The sequence below is a fragment of the Ochotona curzoniae genome, unplaced genomic scaffold (assembly GCF_017591425.1).
Source record: "Ochotona curzoniae isolate NIBS_2020 unplaced genomic scaffold, NIBS_Ocur_1.0 scaffold_274, whole genome shotgun sequence".
NCBI lineage: Eukaryota > Metazoa > Chordata > Mammalia > Lagomorpha > Ochotonidae > Ochotona > Ochotona curzoniae.
In genome coordinates this window covers 8,861,457-8,888,788 of record NW_024467101.1, presented here as the reverse complement: position 1 = coordinate 8,888,788, position 27,332 = coordinate 8,861,457, and the positions used below count along the sequence as shown (strand labels likewise).

Genomic DNA, 27,332 nt, shown 5'->3' with positions numbered 1-27,332 from the left:
CTCCTCACACCCACCCTAGTTACGACTCTTTTTCACACAACCGAGGAAGCTGAGGAGCCGTTACAGAACTTTCACAGGATTCGAACCGATGACCACACTCTGATCCGCTTCCACAACGAAATCAAGAGGCAGCCATGCTGTTTGTAGTTTTTTGCAAAAACCGCAACTCCCAGCACCCCTCGCGATAGCGGTTCTCCACACACAACAAATCCCGGCGTGCCCCTGGGCGGCCCCGAGGTGGAGGATTCTAGAAGGCGTGACGTGAGGTCGGAGCGGGCTCTCGGAGGCGGGCGACTTTTGGTCAGTCGCTGTGGCCGCAGCTACCGGGCCTGGGGACGCGGGCGGCCGGGATCGTGGACGCAGCGTGCCTGTCTCTCCGGCCATGGCCGCCCTTGGCCGGCCCTTCAGCGGTCTCCCCCTGAGCGGCGCCTCGGACTTCCTACAGCCATCACCGGCCTTCCCGGGCCGGGCCTTCCCGCCGGGAGCCGCCGACGGTGCCGAGCTGGCCCCGCGGCCGGGACCCCGCGCTGCTGCCCCGAGCAGCCCCGGTGGGAGCGCGGCGCGCGGACGGTGAGCCACCTGAAGCCCTGTCCGCGACCCTCTCCAGCCCAGGGGGACCCATGGGGACGCCGATCCCGATCCCGATCCCGGGAGGGGGTCCTGTGGGAGCTTCGGTCTGGCAAGTGCAACTTGGCGGGTCGGAGTGCGGGACAACTTTGAGTGCCGGTGGGACACTCGGTTCCTCAACCGGCTAGGAGATGGGTCCTCCTCCTAGTGCGTACCCCAGATGTGTGCTGTTGTGGCTGTGTCACGATCCCTCCCCTCACTGACGCTCCTTGGAGTTGGGGTACGGGGACGGGGCGAGGCGGGGGGACCCGTGTTCATCTCCACTGGGCGACCAAGGGGGACGTTTGAGGGATGCTGCAGTGTGGACCTGCTCCATTGACTGATGGGTGTGTGTGTGTATTTCAACAGTGTCCCAGCTCCACGTAAGAAGAAACACAAGCGGGAGGAGGAAGAGGAGGAGGAGTAAGTTGCAGCGGCTTTTTATTCATTTTGTATTCTCTCTAGGTTGCATCCTAAAACTCATTATTTTAGGTGAAAACGGTAGAAGGTGTGTCTCTGGCAGGAGGCCCGAGAAGCTGGTAACAGTTGCCTTTTAGGGAAAGTGATTGGCTGGCCGGCTAGTCCAGAGGAAAGTTTGCTCTCTCTAAGGGGTAGCAGTGGTAATGTTTGAAACATGTTAGTGTTTTGGGAGGCAGAAAGTAAACCTCTGGTCCTGGAAGTTGCTCGAAAGTTCTCCTGAGCCCGTGCAACTCACCGGTCTGCCTTTTTGCTCCTGGGGTTCTGTATAGGAAACGGCCTTAGTTCATTTTTTTTTCCCCCCAACAGTTGGCCTTAGTTCAGTTCTTTTCCCAACAGTTGAGTGCAGTTCTGTTAGATGCGTAATTAACTAGTCGCTGAATGATGGATTTCTAGGATCTCATTATTTTTTTCTTAGTAGTTACAAATGTATCACGAACATCCTTTTGAAGTTCTTTGTAAATGCTTGCAGACAGATGAATGGAATTCCTCTTGCAGAATTGCTGGGACACAAGGTGTATGCCTTTTAAATGTCCAACCATGGATGCTTGCAGTGGAAATGCCTGCTTCTTTGCTTTTTCTTACAGAACTGTATTACTGTCATTGATTTCTTTGGGAGATCGAGGGACAGACTTCACTCCCCACTCACCTGCAGTGGTTGACACTGAACTGGGCTGAAGCTAGGGAGCCGGGCACTCAATCTAGATCTCCGTGTCGGTGCCAGGGACTGGGTGATGGTGCTTTCACCACTGCAGCTCAGGGCTGCCGGGGAAGGGTACAGTCCACAACTGGCGCTGGATGAGGAATCTAGCCATTCTTTGGGACTCAGGCGCTTATCTGCTAAGCCTAACCATCCTGATTTAAGCAAAACAGAACAACTTATTTTTTTAAAAAGATTTATTTATCTTTATTGCAAAGTCAGATATACAGAGGAGGAGAGACAAAGAGGAAGATCTTCTATCTGATGATTCACTCCCCAGATGGCCACAGCAGCCAGAGTTGAACCCATCTGAAGCTTGGGTTCATTAGGAGGGATATTCAGATATCTTAACTGCTAGACCAAGTTTTTTTTATGTGTAGGTTTCTGTAGTTAAAAAGCTGAGAGAAGTTGGTTTACTGTTTCAGCTTATATGTGTTATTAGAAGTAGTAGTGAAATCTTGGTGTTTAAGCCATTATTGTTTAATTTTGTATGAATTTATATGAATTGTTTCTGCACATTTTTATTGCTTTGTCATTTCAGTGGTTTATAAGGAAGTCAGCGGTTATTACGTGTGTTGCAAATCTTTTCCTTAAGTTTGTCCTTTTGTCTTTCAATTTTGACTTTTTAAAATTTATTTATTTTTATTGAAAAGGCAGATTTACAGAGAGAAAGAGAGACAGAAGAAGATCTCCCATCCATTCATTCACTTCCCAAATGGCCGCAACAGCCAGAGCTGAGCTGATCTGAAACCAGGAGCCAGGAGCTTCTGTTGGGTCTCCCACATGAATACAGAGTACCAAGGTTTGGGCCATCTTCCATTGCTTTCTCAGGCCACAAGAGGGAGCTGCAAGTGGAGCAGCCAGGACACAATCGCATGTGTAGTGCAAGGATTTCGCCATTGGGCGATCATGCTGGGCTCTCAGCTTTAGCTTTTGTAATGTCAAAAGCTTGATTTTTTCTTGTTCTTTTTTGAAAGCTTTATTTATTTGTTTGAAAGAGTTAGTGAATCTTAACATTTGTTTGTTCACTCCGCAGTTGATCCCAGTGACCAGGACTGAGCTACCTGGGAGCCAGGAGTTTATCTGTCTTTCCAAATAATAAATAAATAAATCTTTAAAATAAGAGAAATAAACAGCTGAGAACCAGTGCCATTATGGGATGGCAGCATTGCAGGAGCTGGCTTTCCCTACTATGCTACAACACTGATTCAGAAACTTGGTTTTCTAAAATTCTTGATACATAGAATATCAAGCAGTGTATTTCGAAGTTGCCTTAATTTAAAACCACTGGACCCAGTAATGTTTATTATGGGTGCTGGTCTTGTGCTATAGCATGATAAGCTGCCATCTATAATGCCAGAATCCCATGCGGGTACTAGTTTGAGTCCTAGCTGTTCCACTTCGGTGTGACTCCTTGATAATGTGCATAGGGAAGCGGCAGCCGATGACCCTAATTCTGAGTCCCTGTGCCCATGTGGGAGACTCAGGTAAAGTTTTATACTTCCGGTTTCGGGTTGGCCCAGCTCTGTCCATTGCCATTTGGAGAGTGAACAAGCAGATGAAAAAATATCTCTTGTCTTTCTCCTCACTGTAATTCTGCCTTTCAATTAAATAAGTCTTTAGATTTGTTTTGCTCATATCTGTTTTTATTTGAAAAGCAGAGACCAAAATCTTTCATCTGGTTCATTCCACAAACGTGTGTAACAGGCAACGTGTGTTACGTGTGTAACTGGGTCGGGTTGAAACCAGGAGCCAGGAATTCAGTTAGCCTTTCCCTCGTGGATGACAGGGAACTTGAACCATCCCCTGGATGTCTCCCTGGGTGTGAGCCTGAGAGTGGAGCTGAAGCACCGTGACGAGCTTTGGGCATCCGAGCCAGATGTGTGTCCCAATATGGGTAGGGGAGGGAAGGTTACTGGTCTCTAATTATTCGCAAGGTGGACCTACAGGCATGCAATAGTTGAATCTTGCTTTTGGATATCAGAACCCAGTGCTTATACACAATTTTATAGTTAAATGTTTAGATGTGCTAGGAAATTACCTATTGCAGTTAGATTTATTTATTTATTTATTTTTAAGATTTAGTTGTTTTTATTGAAAAGGCAGCATCACAGAGAAGAAGATCTTCCATCCACTGGTTCACTCCCCAAGTGGCCTCAATGGCCGGAGCTGAGCCAATCCAAAGCCAGGAGCTGCTTCGGGTCTCCCACGCAGGTGCTGGGTCCCAAGGCTTTGCAGAGGCCATCCTCTTCTGCTTTCCCGGGCCACAAGCAGGATCCTGGCACTTGAAGGGGGAAGCACTCATGGAGCCCAACACATTCTTAACATAGTATGCAAATTTCCCCTTAAAAAGATACTGCTGCCCTTGGATCTCAGCTTAGACCATCAGGACTGTGGTAACCAGTGATGAGATTTTTGTTTGTTTGTTTGTTTGTTTTCATGTTTACAGAGTTGTATTCTGGTCCTGAGGCTGTGCTTGCTGATATCCAGCAATAATGTAGTTTTGGTTTAAATACTTAGATGGAAGACAAGCTCTCATCTGATTAACTTGATTCTGATAGCTTCCCTTGTGGTGCTTGCAAAACCAGTTAATGGCACTGGCTGGAACAAGTGACTCCCCCAAGGAGTCAGGAGGATTTAGAGGAAATGGCCTACAGGTCAGCAGGGTGCAGGAGCCTTGGGGTGCCCTCATCCCTAGTAAGGCAGGACTGGGAGGAGCCCGTGTAGTTTTCTAGGTTCTTGTTTCCAAGACTGCCAAAGAAAGAATTCGGCTTTGATGAATCACAGGGCAGCTTTGAAGTACGAATTTTTCCAGGAAATGGAACATGTTGCAAGGCAGTATAAAAACGGATTGCTTTCTTGGTTGGGGCCCGCTAGAGCCAAATGACAGTCTGACATTTTGGAGGAGACCAAGAAATGGGTGAGTGACACCAGCTGCCCCTGCAGCTCCTGGAACACATCTGATGAGCCACGTGTTTGTGTCCTGGACAAATCAAGTTTGGCTGCCAGACCAGCTCCCCAGTCTGTCCACTGCATGTGATGCTGTAATAGCTCTGGGTGAAATAGAATTGGAGCTGAATGGCAGCATTGAGATTTTTGTGTTCTCTTTTTTTTTTTTTCTGGGAGGAGATGTTAAGATAGATGTATGCATTTATTTATTTATATCGGAATGACAGATTTACAGAGAGAAGAGACAGAAAGATACCCTCTCCACTGGTTCACTCCCCAGTGACCGCAACTATCTGAGCTAAGCCAATCTGAAGCCAGGAGTCACGAGTTTCTTCCGGGTGATTGCAGGGTCCCAAGGCTTTGGGCCGTTCTCTGCTGCTCTCCCAGGCCACAGGCAGGGAGCTGGATGGGAAGTGGAGCAGCCGGAACACAGACTGATACACATATAGGATCCTGGCACTTGAAGGAGGAGGATTAACCAGTTGAGCCATTACACTGAGCCCAGTTTTTTTCTTTACTTCATGCTTGACCTCTCCAGAGTGTAATAAATAGGAATGTCATTTTAACTTTAAAATCTAAAGAGACTATTTTGCATTTACAGCCTAATTTGGCAATGATTAGTAGAATTTTGAAAACATGTTCAGGAGACTGTGAGAATGATGGGGACTTGCATGATTTTCCAAGTTGTAATTCTAGTGGATCACAAGAAAGCTAAATTTTTGGGTCTGGTGCAGTAGCCTAGTGGCTAAAGTCCTTGTCTTGCATGCACCAGGATCCCATATGGGCGCCGGTTCTAATCCTGGCTGCCGCGTTTCGCATCCAGCTCCCTGCTTGTGGCCTGGGAAAGCAGTGGAGAATGGCCCAAGGCTTTGGGACCGTGCACCCACCGTGGGAGACCCAGAAGAAGCTCCTGACTCTTCTCTTCAGATCAGCTCAGTTCTGGCCATTGCGTCCACTTGGGGAGTGAATCAGCAGATAGAATATTTTTCTCTTTGTAAATCTGCCTTTCCAATAAAAATAATTCTTTTTTTTTTTTAAGGCTAATTTTCATCATATGTTGATGTGATTCAGAGCACATAACAGACGTTTGGGTTTTATTTGAGTTCTCATCGCATGGTCTTACTTTTTTCTTCTCTAGTTGTCCAGTAAGGAAAAAAAGACTGACCGAGGCAGCACTCCATGCCGGGCCTGATGACTGGATTCTGTGTGCGCAGCAGAACGTGCGGGGCCCCGGAGTCAGTCCGTGCACTGGTGCCCTCTCTGTGCCTGGCATGGTGGATGTGGTTTGTGAAGAGATGGATGAGACGAGCGCGGAAGCCCAGTGTGATGTGGCCCGAAGGAGGCTTCAGGAGCTGGAGGACAGGTACGTGCTCATTTGGTGATTCCATGTGCTTCTCAGGGAGGGCTCAAAGTGTACTCTCTTCAAGTGTGTTCTTACAGATCTATGAAATACAAGACAGAAAACTGTGCAGAACACCCTTGTTTAGATATAATCTCATCATGGGATAAAAGGGAGCCCCCAGTTAGATTGATTCCAGAGTTCTTGTCTTGGCCTAGGAGTTGAATTCAAAACAGAGACACAGGTAGCACTGCAAGAATGGGATCAGGATTTACTTAATGAGATTGAAGCAGTGAACCAGGGCAGCACGTTCCAGTTTGGTCTTGGTCCTCAGTGGGTAGATGATGATGATGCTCTGATTGAATGTACAGACGGGGTAGAGTCTGGGGTTCCATGCACATAGTGACCTCTGAAAGTTTGACAGACTCTCTACATAAAGACCCACATGTGCTTGTTCATTGTGGCGTCTTGATGGTGGAAGAGACTGAAGCACATCATGAGCTGGCATGGAAGAAGCTGGGTGTTCTTCATGGTACTGGCTGGGACTGACACGATGACTACGGGCTTCCCAGCCCCTGTAGTAACAGACTGCCTGCCTGGCTCAGAACAGCTTCATGACTTATTCTTGCTTTGTTTCTGCTGCATTAATTTCTTAGGATAATTGATGAGGATGAAGAAGTTGAATCCGACAGAAATGTTAACCACCTGCCCAGTCTTGTCCTTTCTGACACCATGAAGACAGGCTTGAAGAGGGAACTTGATGAAGTCTTTACAAAGAAGATGATTGAGTCCATGTGAGTTTGGTACCCGAGTTTTGTTTAATTAATTATATCTTGGAGGGAAAACCAGTGTTTTCTGTCCCTGTCCTGATGAACTGTTCATCTCTTGATCACGAGGCAAGTGAAAGCATGTGGCATGTAGGCATGGGAGTTGGAAGTATGGGGCAGTGGCTGCCTTGCCTGCTCACCCCGTGGTTCTTCAGTTATCTAAAAACTGCATTGAGACCTGGGAAACAAAGGACCAGAGCAGCGAGCATAGTTAGCACACAGGCCGTAGACCAGAGTTCGTATGCTTGGCTCTCAGCATAGCCCCGTCGGGCTTCCAGCACGGGTGTTTTACTCTTCACTTTAAGCACAGTTTAATGAGCTCAGTCATGTAGTTTCCTGGTTCATTAGTGGAAACAAATGAACACAGGACAGTCTGTAGAAACCAGTGACTGCAGTGGAAGACAAGAGGGGAAATAGAAAAGCAAGCACAAGAACCTAAAAGGCAAAATGGGCTGGGGCTGGTGGCCCTAAGAACTAACGATTAGCCCTATACTCCTGTATTCCTAGGCCTGGGTGGTCTTGGGTTGCTGTTATCCATCCTATGAAATGGTGAGCAATTTGTAAAGTGCCATTTAGGTATTCCTAGAAAAGAATTCTTGGTAGATAGTAAATGTCAGATACTTGACAAGTCTCTCAGGATACCTGTCCAGTGATACCAAGCAGTTAAGGCATTATTGTCTGTGGTCACTACGGGAGTGATTTCTACACAGAGACTTCCAGTTCTGCCTAAGCTCCCTAGCTGTTAACTAACTACCCAGCTCTGAGGGCAGATGAACAGTTTGGCCAAAAATAGGCAGGTCAGGTTGCCATCCAGCCGGAAGTGGAGCAGAGTTTTCCAGAAACTAGTCTTTGGGGTGTTCCTTTACTTGTTTGGGGTCCAGAAGCTGTCACTACTGTGAGGTGGGAGGGGTATGTATGTGAGAGAGCTATTCAGTTGGGCATAACTGCAAAGCATTATACTCTATTAATGTGCCAAGCATCTTGGTATGTTTGTGCAATGCTTTATTTTCATTTGGATTGATTTAGTACAAGATAGTTACCACATCTGGTAGTAGCAAGATTTTTTTCTTTTAAAGTTTGGACTGGTGTTGAGGCATAGCATTTGCACTGCTACCCGTTCAAGCCAGTTCAAGTCCTGACTGTACCACTTCTGATCCAGCTTCCTGCTAATGGCCTGGGAAAACAGTGGAAGATGGCTCAGTTTCTGGACTTCTCTGCCCACCTGGGAGACCTGCTGGGCACTCTTGTCTGGCTTTGGCCTGGCCTTATCTCAGTTGTTGCCACCATTTGCAGAGTAAACCGAACGAGTTTGTACACTGAAAGAAGGGTATATTCATTGTAGGGTGTTTATACCGCTTCTAGACACCAATATAACCAGTTGGTTTGGCTTCAAATACATAAGAGAACTGTAAAATTTTATATATTTGGTTTTTATAAAAATCACTTAACATTGTCATAAATTTCTATTTTGATGCCATTCTCCCCCCGCCCCAAGATTTATTTAGATTTATTGTTTTAAAGGCAGAGTTACAGAGAGAAGACAGATGGGTCTTCCATCCATTGGTTCTCTTCCTAAATGTCTGGTGCAGAAGCCAGGAGCCCACCAGAGCTGCTTCTGGATCTCCCACATGGGTGCAGGGTTACAAGTACTTGGGCTGTCTTCAGCTGCTTTCCCAGGCGCATTTGCATCCCATATGAGAATCCTGCATCAGAGGCAGAGGCATAATCTACCACGGCACAACGCTGGCTCCAGATGCCATCTGGTTTTAACCATGTGATATTAGGTAGAAGTTATTAGCTTTTCCACACAAAGCTTTTTATTTCCGTGTTCTAAAAGTTTGGATAATATCCTGTATTTTCTCTCTTAGGAGCCGTCCTTCCATGGAGCTTGTACTCTGGAAGCCTCTCCCAGAACTCCTTTCTGATAAGCCAAAGCCATTGTCTAATGCTAAGAACTACACGGGAGAGAGCAAGACAAAGCATTCAGCCGCTGGCACTGCCTTCCCTCAGAGAACTGAGCTGTTCTCAGAGCCCCAGCAAGCAGGCATGCCGCTCTACAGTAGTTTGGAGATAGCTGCTAACACAGAGGAAGAAATGGAACTCTAGAAACCATTTTCTATACTAACACCAGAATCTAGAGGGCTCTGTGTTCCGTCTTGAGCCTATCTGCCTATCTAAGGACTCAGAAATTTTATGAAACGGGTGTAAAAATATGTCCACCTGTGATTTGGGGTGGGACTCTCATTATGGGTAACCATTTATAGATTTTTTTTTTTTTTTTTTTTTTTTTTTTTTGCCAAGGAAGCTTGTCTGAAAAAGAAAAGCAGTTTTCTAGGGGACTTTTTAAAGGAAATGTTAGATGATAGCCTCTTCAAAAGCAAGTATGGAAGCTCTGTATGTAAGGCCGACTTTGGTTATCTGTCACTTTATCTAAAGCATTCAGATACTTGAAGATGATTCTCCTTGAGTTGAAAAAGATGGTCAAGAAGGATGCTGTTGATGAAACTCTACCCTGAGAGTCGAGTCACAATTTAGTCTGCAGATCTGACCTGTCTTTTAGTGGTGACTGTCCATGATTACAAACAAGGAGGGAAAAAAATGTCAGGGCCCTAAGCTTCTTGCTGAGAAATGTTCCCGAGGCCACGAAACTCGTATAGTAGTTGCCAACTTAATACATACAGCTGCAGCAGTTAAATAGCAGTTAAATAGTTAAATAGTTGTACAGTTTCCTCTTTCCCTCTGAAAATGCAAGGGAAACATGAAATTAGGTTTTTTTTTGGTTTTTTTTTTTCCCCTAAGGCTTGCTTTTGTTTCTTCTTGTGCTGCTGTTGCTCCTTAGCTTCCCTTGCATTAGTGACAGCCCCATTACTCCATAATGTTTACAGCTTGATTAACTTTGAGGGATAGTTTAAAAGATGGCGAAGTAACCCATCTGCAAGTTGCCTAGGAGAGAAGCGTCCTTTAGTCGTAAGGAAAGTGCTGTGCCTGCCAAACCAACAGTTGAACGTTTCTGTATTTTCTAACAACTTTGCCACTTGTTTAAGTAAGTCGAATTTTTAAATGTCAATTCTGAAAATAGGGAATAATTAACTGAGAATCTACGGGCAAGTGACATTGGGATTTACTGGAACAGCCAGTTTGGCACCTAAACTGAACAGCGCAGTTCTCCCGCGAGCGCGCAGGCACGAGTGCATCAGGCCCCAGGCATCCTCCGGGGATAGCCAGGATTTATTTCTCAGGAAGAACTCTTCCGGGTGGCAAGGACTCACAGTGCAAAGAAAAACGAGAATTCCTTTATTGCTGTGGAATGACCACTGGAAGCTATTAACTTACAGGAGTGGTGAGTGTTGTCCCCGACCCTCTTACCGCACGGCCGGCATGCCCCAGTCATTTTTGTTTCCTGGGTTTCTTCCTCCTTGGTAGGAAGCAGATACTTTTTGTAGGAATACCTGGCATGTGCCAGGTAGAGGTGAATGATTGGAAATCAGCCGCCAGGCGTCTTGGTAACCCGTGCTGAAAGCCCTCCTCTTGTTACAGATGGCGGAGAAGTCTCCAGTCTGCTTGTTGGACTGCTTCTTGCTTCGCCCACTGTTCTGCTTTTTATATTTCTGTCTAAAATAGTCAGGAAAAGATTTCATGTTTAATATTTAAACATTATTTAATGTCTACGCAGTAAAATTATTCAAACTTTAAAACAGTATTGAAACCAGTTGGAAACCAGCGAATAGTTTCTTAATCTCAGAGATGAATGTAAACTGTATTCTTCTGAAACGCGCAAGTGTTTGATTCATGCCATGTGAAAAACTCCTGCCTTGATGTCATTGTTTAATGGGACCAACTTGTCAAAAATGTAGCCTTAAAGAAGTCTCCATTTCTATAAAAGTGATCTGGTACAGCCCAAAAAACACAGAAGGGACTTCGTTTGGAGTTAGTTCTGGTGTTAGGGTGGAAAGGAAGCTTTCCAAAGAAAAGAGCCAAAACACACCAAGATGATCTCGTGTTGGAATTACTAGGATGAGCTCTTGTCAGAAGGGTCAGTCATGAGAAGAAGGATAAGCCCCCCAAAAGGCTCTGATCCGAATAATAAACCCAGGAGAGAGTCAGTCCCCATCAGCCGACTCTGACAGATCTAGTTCTAGGAGCTGACGATTTCTGCAGGAAAAGTGGACGTTCGATGCTCCTTTCTGAACTTTACCTTGCTAATGTACTAGCATTGTCTCCGTCCTTTGGTGCTGCCTCATCTGAGCCGTCTCCCCAGTCCCAAGGCCTCTGCATTCTCCCGCCCCCTCTCTACCCACCCCCCAACCCCCAGGAAGAAAGGCTTTTGGTTTTTGCCTCAAGGTTTCCCTAGGGACTTAACAGATGTTTTCATTTTGTACAGCTTTTGCAGCATGGATCAAACATTGGCTTGTTATGCTAATGTGTGAAAAGATAAAATTACCTAAAGCGGATGAGCTTTAAAGAACAAATGTGTATTTTCTCTGAGTTTGAGTAGAGTGCGTGTGGTTTGGGTCTTGATATGAAGAAAGCAAGTCCAGTTCTCACAAATATTAATCGTTTTGTTTAAACATACTTTTTCTTGAAAAGGTACAAATGTATAATTTAGCAAACTAGAGTAGGGGTTAGGACCACGAAAAGAATGTTTATCAACTGGTTTATTTGGTATTTTGGATCTAGAACTTGGTTTTTCTTTTTTGATAGTGAAACGAATGGTGTAGTACGGGGAAAGGTCTGGAAGATTTGCTGTCAGTTTTTTAAGTTGAGAATTTGGTGTTTCTCTATTTTCAATAAAATTTCTTAAATGTTTTGGACTTTTGAGATGCTTGTATTCATGTACTTTTGTAAATGAAATTGATTCTATCTTTGCTTCTAACTTGTAGTTAAACAACATTCGTATCAGTAGAGGACTTATTTTTATCCTAAAGAGATGACCTGATTGGGTTAAAGGTAAGTTTTATAACAGATTTGCTCAAATAGACAGACTATATTGCAGACACGGTAGCAAAGTGGCTAAAGTCCTCACCTTGCATATGCCAGGATCCCATATGGGCACTGGTTCATATCCCAGCTGCTCCACTTCCCATCAGCTCCCTGCTTGTGGCCTGGGAAAGCAGTCGAGGACGGCCCAAAGCCTTGAGACTCTGCACCTGCGTGGGAGACCTGGAGGAGGCTCTGAGCTTTGAATCGACTCGGTTCTGGAAATTGTGGCCACTTGGGGAGTGAACCAGTGGATGGAAAAATCTCTCTCTCCTTCTCTTAGTATATCTGCCTTTTCAATAAAAATAAATAAATCTTTAAGAAAAAAATGAGAGGGCCCGGCGCGGTGGTGCAGTGGTTAAAGGTCCTCGCCTTGCATGCCCGGGATCCCATATGGGCGCCGGTTCTAATCCCGGCAGCCCCGCTTCCCTTCCAGCTCCCTGCCTGTGGCCTGGGAAAGCAGTCGAGGACGGCCCAAAGCTTTGGGACCCTGCACCCGCGTGGGAGACCCGGAAGAGGCTCCTGGCTTCGGATTGGCATAGTATCGACCCGTTGCGCTCACTTGGGGAGTGAATCATCGGACGGAAGATCTTCCTCTCTGTCTCTTCTCTGTGTATATGCGCCTTTCCAATTAAAAAAAAAAAAATGTTGAGATATGGGGTCCAGTGCTGCTTGTGGTTTGGAAAGCACCTGCATCCACATGGGAGACCTGGAAGAAGCTCCTGGCTCTTGGCTTCAGATAAGATCAGCTCAGCTCTGGCCATTACAGCTGCTCGGGAAGTGAAACAGCGGATGGAAGATCTTTCTGTCTCTCCTTCTCTCTGTAAATCAGATCTGCCTTTCCAATAAAAAGTAAATAAACAAAAAAAGTTCAGATGTGGAGTTGGAAATTGTTAGTTACAATTCCCAGGAGGAGGTGGGAGACCTTTAAAAATGGGGGAAAGAGAAAATCCCAGGTTGATGTTGCCTTCCTCAAAGTGGCCAGCTTGGTCACTGTACGGCAGTGCCCCACATAGGTCACTGGGTGGCAGTGTTGCCTGCAGGAATAAATGGAGATTGCACATTTGGACTGCAGTTTAATAAAAGGATTTTTTTTTCTTTTTAATGCAAATTTAGAAACTATAGCTAAAACTTTACCTACTGTATAGATATGGGAACCAGCTAAGTGGATAATAACTGTAGTATTATAATCCACATTTTCTAGTCCAGTGTTCTTTCCACTAGTTTTAGAGAGTGAAGTCGTAAGATGTTTGTGTAGATGTGAGATCTTGGTGAGCAAGATATTCCAAAGTGTGGCTCAGGCTAACAATAAATTCCTGGAAGGGTTATGCTTTGTGTATGCCAGTGTAGTTCAACTCTTGTGTTAATACAGTGGCATTTTAGACAGGAGGAGGTGCAGTGACAACAGTGCTTACACCTGAGCTTCAGCAAGACAATAGTGTCTCAGTAACTGGGGCATAACAAGATGATCTGCTTATCTCTTGAGTTTTAGGAATCCAAGGAGTAGTAATTCAGTTTTTAGGTGACTCAAATTGAACTAATACCATAAATGAAGTGGGCATTACTCTTACACCTGTGGTCCTACTTTGTCTGCAGCTGGTGGGAAAGCAAGGAGGCAGACGTGGATGAGGGTTATCAAGATGTGTGGTCATCCGTGTTTAAAGGAGATCTTGGTTTGGTTTTTACAGAACGATCATGATTTTTAGTTCTAACCAGGCAATTGAGTGTTTCGATATGAAAATGTCCCTGGATGGCAGGTGTTCTCTCAAGGCCAAGCATAGTATTTGGCAATTTTCACCCATCTGTGCAGGAAATGAAAACCCCATAGTCTATATAGGTCACATATGTCCCCTCCTGTTCGTACAGCTGCCTCTTTCATGTGATGTCATTGAATGGAAATTACTTGAGCCTCAGCTTCAACCTGCTTATTATGATGGGAGGCTAAAATGCGTCTATAATTACACCTGCTTCCACAATCCCTAAATAGACTGGTAACCCCGCATTAGTTTTCAGGTCAATGTTACTGACAGCAGGGTGTCATCCTTACATTTACAATTGAGAAACTTCAGCACCTAAGCAAGGCTATTGCTGTGGGCTCAGCCATCAGCAGCTGGATCTTAGGGTGAGTAACTTTGAAACAGGTTCACAGACCCACCTCTAGTCACCATGCTGAAGGCATTCCCTGGCCTTGGCTTAAACTACAGCCTCCTGTGGTCCGTTCTCTTGACCTCCCTACAGGTAATCTTGGGAAGACATCATCTGAATGCTGTATGGGTAGAAAATGTCCTTTAGTATCCCATAGGATTCTCAAAGAAAAGATATGTGATAAGGGACAATGGGGGTTATGGAGCTTATCTAGTTTCAGGGTTGTATTCATGTTTGTAGTTCTTTTAACAGCTCGATTAAATAGGTGAAAATTCTTCCCAAGTATTCTAGGATATAAAAACTAGCTTTCAAGTGATTAGGACAGTGCCTCTCACATACTAAACCCTTGTAACACATCATAGTTCTGAAGCCCTTCAGCAGCCTTCAGATATTTCTATCCCTCCTTGTGGATAATAAGTGTTGGTATATCTGCAGCTCATCAGTGGCAGCTGAACACGGGGAAATCTGAGCCTAGAAAATGCTCTTATTCCCCACGGTAGTGGCATTGAGGGTATGACCTCATAATTTTTATAACCGTAGTGGTTCTAGCCCTGCCAGTTGTGGTAGTGGTCCATTAGCCTGAAGAAATTGTCTCAGGTAATTGCTCAAATAGTAGATTACATAGCATACAGCAGCCGGGAATTGAGGTAGGTATTAACTCAAGCAGAAAAATTCAGTTGCTGTGAAAATTTGCACGCTCAGTTTTGTGGGATAAATGGCAAACAGTGAACCAGCTAGAGAAAAAAAAAAAAAAGGTGAAACTTCAGAGCCTTAGAAGAAATCCAAGAGCAAGAATGCTGCACTGCACTTTTTAATTGCATGGGTAGTTTTAAATAAATGGAAAAAGCACCTTCCAGAAGCTATACTAGCAGGGAAAGATTTCATAAAGCATTTACATAGTAAATTTCAGTAATTTTACAAAAGATTCTTGATCTTTACTTGAAGCCCCCTCAGGCAGGTGATCTCTGCTTGCAGAAGCAAACTAAAGGGCCTAAAATCGGAGGCAAGCCTGGGATGCTGAGAAGGAGGCGGGGAGAGATACGACACGGGCCAATCCTAAGTTCAAAGTCCATTTTCAGACATTCCCACTTCCCAGTGGATCTGGGAAGTCCGTTAGGGAGACTGACAGAAGTACTGAAGGCCAAGCCACTGCCCCTGAAATAAAACCTCCAAATCTATAGCTCAGAACCTGTTCCTGAGGCCCTTGGACTGCTGGATGTGAAGAGACAATTCTTGGGCTCGTCTATGAGAACTGAACAAATGCATTCGGGGAAGTTCTGCAGCCTCTACTTCGGCTTTTTAAATGAAGCACAGACACTAGTTTGTTTGCTCTACTCCAGGCAGTGGGATAGTCAAGGGACAGGGACAACAGTACTGGATCACTTCTTAGACACTGATCAGCTGGGGAAAGAGTTCATTGGCAAAGGTGTCCTCCCAAGAGTGGTTTACACCGAGGGGAGAGGACACGGTGCTGAACGGGGAAGGGAGGCCCTCGTATCCACAGTCACTATAGGCATCCAACAGGCAGGAGGATGGCTTCAGGCAGTGGCTGGACGAAAGCAGATTGGAGATGCCCAGCTCTGGAATGAAGTCATCTTCTCTAGGTTCTTCCTTTACAGAGACAATGAACTCAGAGGGATCGTTCTCTGAGGGGCTGACAGGTGCTTCCTCGATTTTCACTACCACATTAGGTTGGCTCTCTGTCTCCGAGGGTATCTCTAAGACCAGAGGCTTGGTATAGACGTGGTCAAAACGAATTAGTTCATTAATGGCTTCCAGCTTAGCTGATGACGTCCCCACTGACAGAGGAAGGGAGGCTGGTAAGGAACTGGGTTCTTCTGGGTAGATTTGTGGGACTTCCTCCAGACTGGGAGATGCCGATTCTGGAGAAGGACACTTGAGGAACATGACTGGGTCCAAGTTGTCCAGAATGCCCAACAGGATATCAGACTGCAAGACGCAAAAATTGAGTGAGCATAGCATGTCAGAATCCACTGGAGAATCGAGCCAGAGTACCCCGTACTAGTCCCGTAAAAAGTAAACTGCTCATTATGCACTCGGATGACCTTAAGGGGACCTCCCTGCCCACTCCCTCGCCCAATTATTTACACTGTGCTGTTTTGCATCAGCTGGAACTAAGAACACTGTCAGCAAAAATCAACTTCTGGCTTCACTAGTCTGGTGACACAGCTACTTGGGAAGTCGGAAGGATGCCTACCTCAGAGTCTGAAGAGTCCACGCTGTCAAGATCCACGGGGAGATGATGTGGAGGGGTGACAACTGGGCCTGCACCTGCTGCAGAGGTGCACGTAGTCTGAGTGCTGCGGACTCAGCAGACCCGGCCACTGGCCTCACTCCATTCCCCTGGTAGGAAGCACACAGTGAGTACTCGGCAGGAAGCCCCCCGGGCACAGCCTCCCCAGGCATGCTCGGTTTTCAAGAAGCTAGTGTCAAAGTCTTTTCCTTAGCAAGGTTGCTTTTCATTTCCTTCATCAGGGGATCAGAAAAGAAACTGCATTGTCATTTTCTATGAAGTGAAAAATGCTTTCCCAGAGCAAAGATTTACATGGGATTGGTAAGTGACAGCTTCATGACATTCTCAATAATAGTCTTCTCATGAATAAAGTACTAGAAGGGCTGGTGCTGTGGCACGGCAAGTTAGGCCAGCGCCTGCAGTACCAGCATGCCATGTGGGTCCCAGCTGTTCTGCTTCCAATCCAGCTCTGCTAAAGCACAGGCAGAACAGGACAAGATGGCCCGGGTGCTCGGGCCCTTACAGTCATGTGGGAGACCTGGATGGAGTTCCAAGGTGCTGACTTTTGCCTGGCCCAAACCAGGGTATTGTGGTCATTTAGGTGGTGAACCAGAGTATGGAAGCTTTCCTATTTCTCTCTCTATCTGTAAATTTGCCTTTCAAATAATTCTTTTTTTTCTGGAGCTGTCACCATGGCGTACTATGTTAAGCCTCTGCCTGCATCCCCAGCAACCTCTATGGCTGTCAGTGGTTTTTATCCCAGATGCTCCACTTCCCATCCAGCTCCCTGCTTGTGGCCTGGGAGAGCAGCTAAACATGGCCCAAAGCCTTGGGACCCTGCACCCATGTGGGAGACTCAGAAGAAGCTCCTGGCTCCTGACCTTGGATCAGCTCACCTCTGGCTGTTGCAGTCATTTGGGGTGTGAACTAATAGACAGGAAAACCTCTCTCTGTGTGTCTCTCTCTCTCTGTAAATCTGCCTTTCCAACAGAAATAAATAATTCTTTGAAAAAAAAATTAAGTTCTGTAATGATGTTAAGCCTAGAATTTTTCTTGAATAACTATTTATTTTTTTCAAGATTTATTTATTTATTGCAAAGTCAAATACACAGAGAGGAGGAGAGACAGAGAGGAAGATCTTCCGTCCAATGATTCACTCCCCAAGTGAATGCAACGGCCAGTATTTTTGCCAATCTGGAGCCAGGAGCCAGGAACCTCCTCCAGGTCTCCCACATGGGTGCAGGGTCCCAAGGCCTCGGGCTGTCCTCGCGACTGTCCTCCCAGGCCACAAGCAGGGAGCTGGATGGGAAGTGGAGCTGCTGGGATTAGAACCAGCATCCATATTGGATCCCGGAGCATTCAAGGCAAGGATTTTTAGCCACTAGGCCACTGCGCCGGGCCCTGAATAATAATTTAAAATTTCTCCTGGCACTAATGTCAGTTTGGTGTTGTCATCAAATTTGCCATAATCCATAGATTAAACGACACCCATGCATTGACCTTTTATCAGGGATGTCGCTGTGAGAGTGACTCCTTCCCCTACTCATCCATAGTTGCCAAAGAACTATCAAGTGGTAGCATTCAAACTTCAGTCCAGCCTGGCTGACACCTACTCTGGTTTCCCTAATGTTTCTCTCTGAGAACATCTTGTTTGCTATTGATGCTTGTCAGGACTTGCTCTAAGACAGCCATGTCACTAATGTTGATTATTAGGACTTCATTAAATGTCATAAGAACCGAATTAAAACAAAACACACACACACACAAAACTACCTTGCCTGCATGAAGACATCTTAAAACCAAAAAAAGCTTCAAGAACATTTTTGATCAGAGGGCCAGAGTGTGCACATAAACCACTTGGATCCAGTTCTTACAGAGGACAACAAACATCCAGATCATTTACCTTGGCCTCCGCCTCCTCTTCAGTACCCAGGGCATCCATCCCCAAGCGTTGCCGTAACTCTTGGTTCTCAATGACAAGGCCATTCGTTTTCTCTCGTAAAAGCTGGTTTTCTAGCAGAAGCTTTTGGTTCTGGAAGAAAGAGGCAAAACATCAAATGTTTCCATTTAAGAATCCACACTTTTTTTAGCGCAGTGGTTAAGGTCCTCGCCTTGCACGCCCGGGATCCCATATGGGCGCCGGTTCTATCCCGGCAGCCCCACTTCCCTTCCAGCTCCCTGCCTGTGGCCCGGGAAAGCAGTCGAGGACGGCCCAAAGCTTTGGGACCCTGCACCTGTGTGGGAGACCCGGAAGAGGCTCCTGGCTTCGGATCGGCATAGTATCGGCCGTTATGGCTCACTTGGGGAGTGAATCATCGGACGGAAGATCTTCCTCTCTGTCTCTCCTCTCTGTATATCTGCCTTTCCAATGAAAAAATAATAAATCTTTAAGCTGGATGGGAAGCAGAGCCCCAGGGATTAGAACCAGCGCGCATATGGGATCCCAGCGCATTCAAGGCAAGGACTTTAGCTGCTAGGCTACCGCACCAGGTCCTAGAATCCACATTTCCTTTTTTTTTTTTTTAAAGATTTATTTTTATTATTTTATCATTGGAAAGGCGGATATACAGAGAGGAGAGACAGAGAGGAAGATCTTCCGTCCGATGATTCACTCCCCAAGTGAGCGCAACGGGCCGATACTATGCCGATCCGAAGCCAGGAGCCTCTTCCGGGTCTCCCACGCGGGTGCAGGTTCCCAAAGCTTTGGGACGTCCTCGACTGCTTTCCCAGGCCACAGGCAGGGAGCTGGAAGGGAAGCGGGGCTGCCGGGATTAGAACCGGCGCCCATATGGGATCCCGGGCGTGCAAGGCGAGGACCTTTAACCACTTGTGCCACCGCGCCGGGCCCTAGAATCCACATTTCTTAAAAAATTATTTGAAAGGTAGGCTGAAAAAGGAAAATAAATCCTTCCTCTGCTGATGCACCCCGCAAATGGTGGCAGCTGCAGCTAAAGCCAGGAGCCTAGAACTCCATCCAGGCCTCCCACAGAGGCGGCAGAAACCCAAGGACTTGGACCATCACCTGCTGCCTTCCCAGACTCATTGACAGGGAGCTGTATGAAAAGCAGAGCAGCCAGGACTAAAACCTGCATGCCTCTGGAACGGCAACATCACAGGAGCAGAAACCATGCCGGTCCCATGAGGGACTCCATCTTGTAAACACTATAATAGGATTTCCTTTCCTGGAATGTTTGGATACCCTAGGCTTATGCAGTTGCTTATGGCAGATATTAGCAGAATGGGCCATACATATGAAAAACAAGCTATTTAAGAGCTATTTTATGGGGTCAAAAATAAACGAATGTTTCAAAGCGCTACTACGACTTCAGCAACAGACATGTGGCTTTCATCTATACATGATGTTTTGAAGAAAGCCTCTTTTCAAACTGGCAAGGAGCAATAAAAGTGGTGGTAGTATGGGCCCGGCGCGGTGGCACAAGTGGTTAAGGTCCTCACCTTGCACACCCGGGATCCCATATGGGCGCCGGTTCTATCCCGGCAGCCCCGCTTCCCTTCCAGCTCCCTGCCTGTGGCCCGGGAAAGCAGTCCAGGATGGCCCAAGGCTTTGGGACCCTGCACCCGCGTGGGAGACCCGGAAGAGGCTCCTGGCTTCGGATCGGCATAGCATCGGCCGTTGCACTCACTTGAGGAGTGAATTATCGGACGGGAAGATCTTCCTCTCTGTCTCTCCTCTCTGCATATCTGCCTTTCCAATAAAAACATAATAAAAATAAATCTTTAAAAGTAGTGGTAGTAGTACACTGTAAAACCAAAACAATCTGGTACCGAATGACTGTGTTCATTCTAAGAACCAGTTACCAGGGGGCCCTCACCGAGGCGGGTCCAGGTAAGCCACCTGCAGTGCCCACATGGACACCCGGCTGCTCCAACTGTAAACCAGCTCTGTGCCTAGGTGTCTGGGAAAGCAGTGGAAGGTGGCCCAGGTGCTGGCGCCCCTGCAGCCACGTGGGAGGCCTGGAAGCGGCTCTGGGCCAGATGGGAAGTGCGCCAGCAGATGATGGCGTCTGCTCTCTTTCTCTCTGTGACTCTGCCTTTTAAATAAATAACACAGCTTAAAATAAATAAATAAGTGAACCAGTTAATGGCTCAAACTTTAAGATTAGATAACAGCCGGAAGATAAAGGGAAACTTTAGTGACCTTTTGGCCAAGCCAGGAACAAGCTAAAGTTTAAGCGATGATACTGTATCTGCCAGAATCAATTATTTCTACTCTCAACAAGCCTCCCCCAGCTACCTATTGTACCCTGAGTTCCACTAATTTAGCTTTTAAAGTACACATTCTATAACGTTCTGACGGGCACTGAAAGAACTTGGCGTGGGCTGTAAATGCCAGAACAGTCACGGCACACAGTCGCCTGATGGAGGAAAGCATTTGGCCTCGTCTCGTTTTACCTCTTCTTCCAAATCCACGACTTGCTGTTCCAGCTCACTCATCCGAGCTTTCTTCCGGTCTCTGGCAGTCTGAGCTGCTACTCTGTTTTTCAGTTTCCTGCGTAGAAAAAGGAATGTACAGCACACACTGAGTCATCTCAAGGGTTATTTCCATCTTTATTTGAAAACCCTGGCCAGCTGGGGTTTTCATCGGAATGTACGGCACAAGGCAGGATCTTTCCCCTCACAGAACCTTAAAAAAGCACGGCAAAACCAAATCCCACGGACTTGTGTCAATCAGCCTGAAAGGCTGGCTCTGTCCTCTCTCAGATGGCGTCATCCGCCTGGGCCTCCTCCGCGCCACGTAGCCCAACCTGGCACCACCACCACCACCACCGCCGCCACCACCACCACTGTCCATGTTGCATCATCAGGAACGTTCCTCCTCTATTCCCCACCCCACCCCCTTTCCGGCCTCCACCCCAACTAATGCAGAATCCCACCTGGACTGATCAAATCTAGACCGAAGTCCACCCGTCCACCCTCCCCAAGCCCCACTGGGTCTGGGATGGGCTGGCTGACACCCCTCCTCCTAGTGCCCTGAGGAACGCGGCCAGGGCGTCCACTCCGGGAGAAACTTGAGGAAGCAAGGTCACAAATACTGACCCACATTTCCTGCCTGCCTTGCTCTCCCCCAGCCGAGGTACCTGCCTGTGACTAGTGAAGACTACCATCCCTGTCACCCGCTTCACCAGCTCTTTCATTTCACCCCGGCGCCCCTTCCAAAAAAAAATCAGCGCAGCCTAATGGGCTCCAGAGGGGCTGAGCGACCTGCCTGTCGCCACACGGCCAAAGGGCCTGGAAACCGGACAGCTAGCATCATCCCAGCCCCGTTCATTTCTAATAGAGATCGGGAGAAAGTAAAAGAAAAATAGATCCGAAGAATCCTGGACTCCACCCAGCGCGGCGGATCCGGTCGGTCCAGCCGCCCCGCCCCGCCCCGCCCCGCGCCACGCTGGCACCGGACCCCTGCAGGCCAAGGACGCCCCAGCGCCCCGGGCAGTCAGTCAGCGCCCCGACCCCGGCCTCCCCGCAGCTCCCGATCCCACCTCCTCAGCGCCTTCTCCTCAGGGCTCAGGTGTGTGAGGCGCTGTCGCTTGCGCGCTTGAGGCGGCCCCTCACCGGCCGCCTCCGGACTGGCCCCTCTCTGACCGGGTAGCATGAGCGGCAGGGCCCGGCCGGCCGGGGCTCCCGCGGCGGCGGCGGCAGCGGCGGCGGGCTGACCCGGTAGAAGCAGTACTTTAGGAGCCCCGGCGGCCGGACTCGGTGCGGCTGCCACCACCACCATGGCCCTTGGTCAGTCTCCCCGGAGTGCGCGCTCGCCGCCGCCGCCGCCCAAGCGGCGAGCCGCGCCGCGCCCAGCCTTTCTAGGGTCGTGGCCCTCCGCGATTGGCCAGCGCTGCGTGGACGCACGGGAGAACTCGGCGTTCATTGGCTCGTCTGCTGCCGGAGGGGGCTGGACCTGGGCGTCCAGCGTGGCAGTGGCCGGTCCCGATCCGGGTGAGGGAAGCCGGGGTGTGTGTGTGTGTGTGTGTGAAAGGGGGGGGGGACTGTTTCCAGTCCTGACACCCGGGCGCTGTGGTGCTGGGCCGATGCAGGGTTTTGGGGAGACCTCCAGACGTGTGAGGTGGCAGGGTTGTGGGAGGACGTGGAGCCAGGAGGAATGTTTCCTCAGGAAACCAGTCCTGCACCGTCGGCCGGCCTGACGCACTTTGACCAACATGACAGAAGCTTGTCCCCACGCCGCGACATTTCCGGACTGATGATGATGGCAAGCCGGCTGACAAGCCTCGTGCGCCTCGCCAGGCCTGGCGTGAGGCGAGTAGATCCGGGCTGCCTTCGTTAAAACGCAGTCCTGCAAAGGAATTCAACCCCCCCCCCACACACACACACACCAAGGTTTAAGTCTTTAGTACTCGGCTAGGACTTCCTCAGCGACTGGCGTGGTCATTTTGTCCCTAGTGCTTCTAAGCTCTCTGCTGTGGGTGGGCGTGCCCCGTTACTGGGGCTCCCTGAGCCTCTGGGCGGGCTGTGGCGCCCCAGGACCGACGCTTGTGAGAAAAGGCAGAACTCCCCACGTATTTATTCATCCATTTCCACCCCCTCCCTTTTTTTTAAAGCAGATTGCAATTATTATTATTATTATTATTATTGCCACACTTTGGCAAGTCTCTCCGTCCTGCAGCCTTCCAGGTCCTAGGAAGGCAAAGATGACTGACTTGGGACCTGGGAAGTGCGCAGTGTTGGGGTGACAGGATTCTAAGCGATTGTTGCACGGTGTTAGTATCTCAGCTTACGTCTTCAATTTCATTTCTGTCTGGAGGGAGCAAGATGGGGAGAAGGTGCTAAAAGCAGTCCCCATTTCTTGATATCAGGCTTTTTAAAAAATGCTTATTTTTATTTGAAAGATTTACAGAGAGAAGGAGAGATAGAGAAGGTCTTCCACCTGCTGGTTCACTCCCCAAATAATCCTAATGGTAAAGGCTGAACCAGACTGAAGCCAGGAGCCTCTTCCAAGTCTCCCACACAGGTGCAGCGTCCCAAGGCTTTAGGCCATCCTTTGCCTCTTTCCCAGACCACAAGCAGGGAGATGGACAGGAAGTAGAGCAGCCAGGACACAAACTGGTGCCCATATAGGATGTCGGCACTTGCAGGTGGCTTTAATTAGCCTGTTGATCCATGGTGCCACTTTTCAGCTGGGGGCAGGGGGCAAGGAAAACCAGAGACTGTTTCTGTAAACTGGGTTGGCACCGCTCTGGAAACCCGGAGACCATTTGTTTCTGTGGGTCAGAAGGGACATGGTGATGACAGTTTCTGCAGGAAGAGCCTCTAGCCACCCAGGTCCTAGAGTGCCTCCAGATTGGGAAGCCTCCTTCCCACTCCAAGCACTTCTGGGGAAAGTGTCTGGAGACACCTTCGGGGTGAGGCCTACAGGCATGTGTTTAGGATGCGGGAAGGCCGTAAGAGCTCTGACGTAGTGGTGTGGTTATGACCTGCACCGTTCTTTTAATGAAGTTCATGTGTGTTACTGCCAAAACAATGAGCCCCAACTGTACTTGCAGTTCCAGCTTCCTGCTGCTGGATGTGCTAGAAGGAAGCAGGGGAGAACCCAAGTGCCTGGAACCCTGTCACACATGTGGGACACACAGAAGGAGTTTCTGGCCTCTGGTTTTTGCCCGGCCTGGCATCAATTGATGTGGACATTTGACAGATTGAACCAACAGATAGAAGGTGTGTGTGTGTGTGTGTCTGCTTTTCAAATAAACAAAAATAAACTTTAAAAGAAATCCCAGAGAAATAAAAATGTATAAGGTCCAATGGGGGTGAAAACGAGTTCACTTTATGGAGACACACGAGTCCAAGGCACAGGAGGAGGGATGGACTGCAATTTGGTCTTGGTTTATTGAAAAAGGAACAGAATGTTAAAGAGGTTTTTCCCCCACCCCCAGGTTTTTATATATATATATATTTTTTTTGGAAATACATTTACTACTAACACTAAAACGTAAAATTACTAATAACAGTAATTTGACTCATTGCAGAGTGCTGTTTGTAAAGGTGTGAACATTCAAGTCCAAACCCGGGAGGAGTTTCATATCCGGTCTGTAAGAATCATCCGGTCTGTAAGTTTCATCTGGTAACTCTTGCACTGGATTCCATTACTGTTCCCAGTGACACACTGGGCAACTGCAAGAGCGATCATGTACATAAAATGCAAACTTCTCCGTTGCCGTGAGAGGAAAGGAGCGGTGTTGAGCGGACCATCACTGACACACTGTCCAAAGAAGCATCAATGTAAAAAATAAGCAACTATCTGAAACTAAAATTTGAGCATTGGGTTGTCCCTTACGGTACCCACAAGCCACACATGGCTAACTGGGTTCTACACACGTGGTGAGTCTGAATTAAAATGAGCTGCACCATCACTCAACAATATCTCATTCAACCATATATGTAGAAATGGCTTTATGTTAAACTTCAGATTATCAACTTGATATTGCATTTAACTTTAAAAAATGAAAGCAAAAGAGGGAAAAGTATTGCATGTATGAAACATGCACTGAATCTGAAGACTTCGTGTGAAACATTAAATGTATGACATTCTTTTTAAAAACATTTACTTATTTTATATTGGAAAGTCAGATTTACAGACAGAAGGAAAGATAAAGAAGGTCTTTCAGCCACTGGTTCACTCCCCAAGTGGCCGCAATGGCCAGAACTGAGCCAATCCAAAGCCAGGAGCCAGGAGCTTCCTCTGGTCTCCCAAGGCTTTAGACCGTCCTCGACTGCTTTCTCAGGCCACAGACACGGAACTGGATGGAAAGTGGAGTAGCCAGGACACAAACCGGTGCCCATTTGGAGTCTCAGCGCATGCAAGACAAGGATTTAGCCACTAGGCTATTGTGCTGGGCCCTAAATATATGACATTCTTTATTATGTTGATTATATGTTGAGCATTTTTAACATTTGGAGTTAAATCCATTTGACTTGTTAGGTTTTTCTTGATTCTTTTTTTTTCTTAAGATTTATTTCTTTGAGGTGGGATGTTGAGGGGGAGAGTCAGGGATGGGAAATGACTAAGAGGAAGTACCAGGGGTGAGGGGGCCCTCTGGCTCAACCTACTAAATTGGAATCTTGCTTAAGGCAGAGCAGGTGATAACACATCACCCTGGGGATGGTGGAGGAAGACAAACTGATCAATGATTAGATAACAGGGGTGCTCAGACATAGAGGAGGAGGAATATTGGTTAAAAAGAGCAGGGTTCTTCCTAAAACTGGATTGTACAAAGAAGGTGACAGATTGGCCTAGGAGTAGTTTTAACAGGCTGATGCAACTTTGAGCAAGCAGACAATCTTTTTAGGGGTGTAGAGTTAACTCAGTTGCTTTATAGAGACCAAGGGAACAAAAAAAGTTCAAGACTGTGTAGGAGTAATAGAACCACATCATTAGGAAGAGAAAGGGAAAAAAAAAAACTAGAGACAGAGGCTTAGAGACCACTACACAATTATTTCAGAAAATAAAAAGAGTAACCCAAGGAACACAGTAAGTTGGGAAATATGTGATAATATAGTAGGAATAAGTCCTAGCAAATAAATAAATAAATTTAAAAAAGAGAGGCTCTAATTGGGTGGAACCAAAGAGAGAGGAAGAGAGAGGAGAGACTCTGAGTGGGTTGAAAAATCTCAAACCCAGGTGTGTGTTTGCTTGCACATTCAGAAAGAACACACAATGTTGTAAGAATGGAAAAATGGCTACTGGGGTTGTGAAGCTAGGCTGGCATCTTTAAAAAAACATATATATATATTTATTTTTATTGCAAAGTCAGATACACAGAGAGGAGGAGAGACAAAGATCTTCCCTTAGGCCAGGCCACAAGCAGGGAGATGGATGGGAAGCAAGGTCGCTGAGACACAATTTGGCTCCCATATGGGATCCTGGTGCATGGAAGGCGAGGACTGTAGCCACTGAGCCATTGCATTGGGCCCAGGAAATGATATTTTAAAAGCTGAAAAAAGTGCTTCATGTTGTTTAAGAATACAAACTGCCAGTCATGAATCTTTATGAACATTGCAATGTTAGGTTTGAAATATGCAACACAAAGATCAAAACCAAATACAGAATATGGCAGGTCTAAAATCACAATGGGAGGTGTATGTGTCTCCCTCAGAGATACAATAGCTGGGGGCCAGCATTGTAGGACAGCACGTTCAGCCACCGCCTACAACACTGACATCCCAAGATGAGCCTTGGTTCAAATACCTGTTGCTCCACTTCCAATCCAGCTCCCTGCTAGTGTGCCTGGGAAGGCAGAGGAAGATGGCTCAAGGACTTGGGCACCGTATGGGAGATGTGCATGGAGTTCCAGGCTTCTGGCCTCAGCCTGGCCTAGCCTGGCTCAGCTCTGCGCATCGCAGTCATGCGAGGAGTATGCCTGTGGATGGAAGACACCTGTCTGTCCTCTCTTCTCTCAGTACTCCTGCCTTTCAAATAAATAAAATAATAAATCTTTTTTTAAATAAATATTTTTTAAAATATAAAAAGCTGAAACACACAAAGATAGGAGTAACACAACTGACAAATTTAATGTCACAAAAAACTTTGTTTCTAACCAAGTACTTATGTTTTTTTGTTTTTTCACTCAGAAATATTCCTGAATCTTGATCTCAAAGAGTGAGATGGGATTGTTTCCAGATTTTTAGCTTTTATAGATAAAGCTGCTATGAATATTGTATAGGCGCCTCTGTGTGGAAAGAGCCTTTGTATTTTCATTTTGCTTGGAGTGGAGTTGCAGGGCCATACGGTGGATACATGGTTGATGATTGACCACTCATTTTCCAAAATGGTTACACCATTTGACATTCCCACAGGCGATGTAGTTACCATGGCAGGTTGTTATTTAACTCTCATTGTTACTCAACTTTTCATTTGTTTGGTGTATTTTTTTTTCCCAACCAGATTCCAACAAACTCAATAGAAGCGAAAGCCATGATTGTCCTTCTTTGTGATCTTCTGTGCTTACTATTGTGCTGAGTACAAACAAGGCCTATCAGAAATGTTTTTGAATGATGATTCAACTGTTATATTGTCTGCAATATGCTTTAAAT

The 27,332-nt window shown here is 46.9% G+C and overlaps 2 protein-coding genes across 4 annotated transcripts; one reads left to right on the top strand and one right to left on the bottom strand.

Moving 5' to 3' along the window:
* Positions 1 to 295: 295 nt before the first annotated feature.
* On the top strand, positions 296 to 11,704 carry CCDC117 (coiled-coil domain containing 117). Of its 3 annotated transcripts, XM_041003779.1 has the most exons (5): positions 296 to 570; positions 976 to 1,029; positions 5,871 to 6,095; positions 6,728 to 6,865; positions 8,767 to 11,704. In XM_041003779.1, exons 1-5 carry the CDS (start codon positions 383 to 385, stop codon positions 9,002 to 9,004), a joined length of 843 nt encoding a protein of 280 aa, XP_040859713.1. In that variant the 5' UTR covers positions 296 to 382; the 3' UTR covers positions 9,005 to 11,704. The 3 variants fall into 3 exon arrangements, with proteins under 3 accessions (XP_040859713.1, XP_040859714.1, XP_040859715.1); XM_041003780.1 differs by lacking the exon at positions 976 to 1,029; XM_041003781.1 differs by lacking the exon at positions 5,871 to 6,095.
* A 3,111-nt stretch (positions 11,705 to 14,815) lies between these two features.
* Positions 14,816 to 22,030, bottom strand: XBP1 (X-box binding protein 1). The gene is given in 6 exon segments (XM_041003636.1): positions 14,816 to 15,970; positions 16,239 to 16,346; positions 16,349 to 16,384; positions 18,178 to 18,306; positions 20,688 to 20,784; positions 21,776 to 22,030. Coding segments are annotated over 6 exon segments (1,173 nt in total). The 5' UTR covers positions 22,015 to 22,030; the 3' UTR covers positions 14,816 to 15,406.
* Positions 22,031 to 27,332: the final 5,302 nt, after the last annotated feature.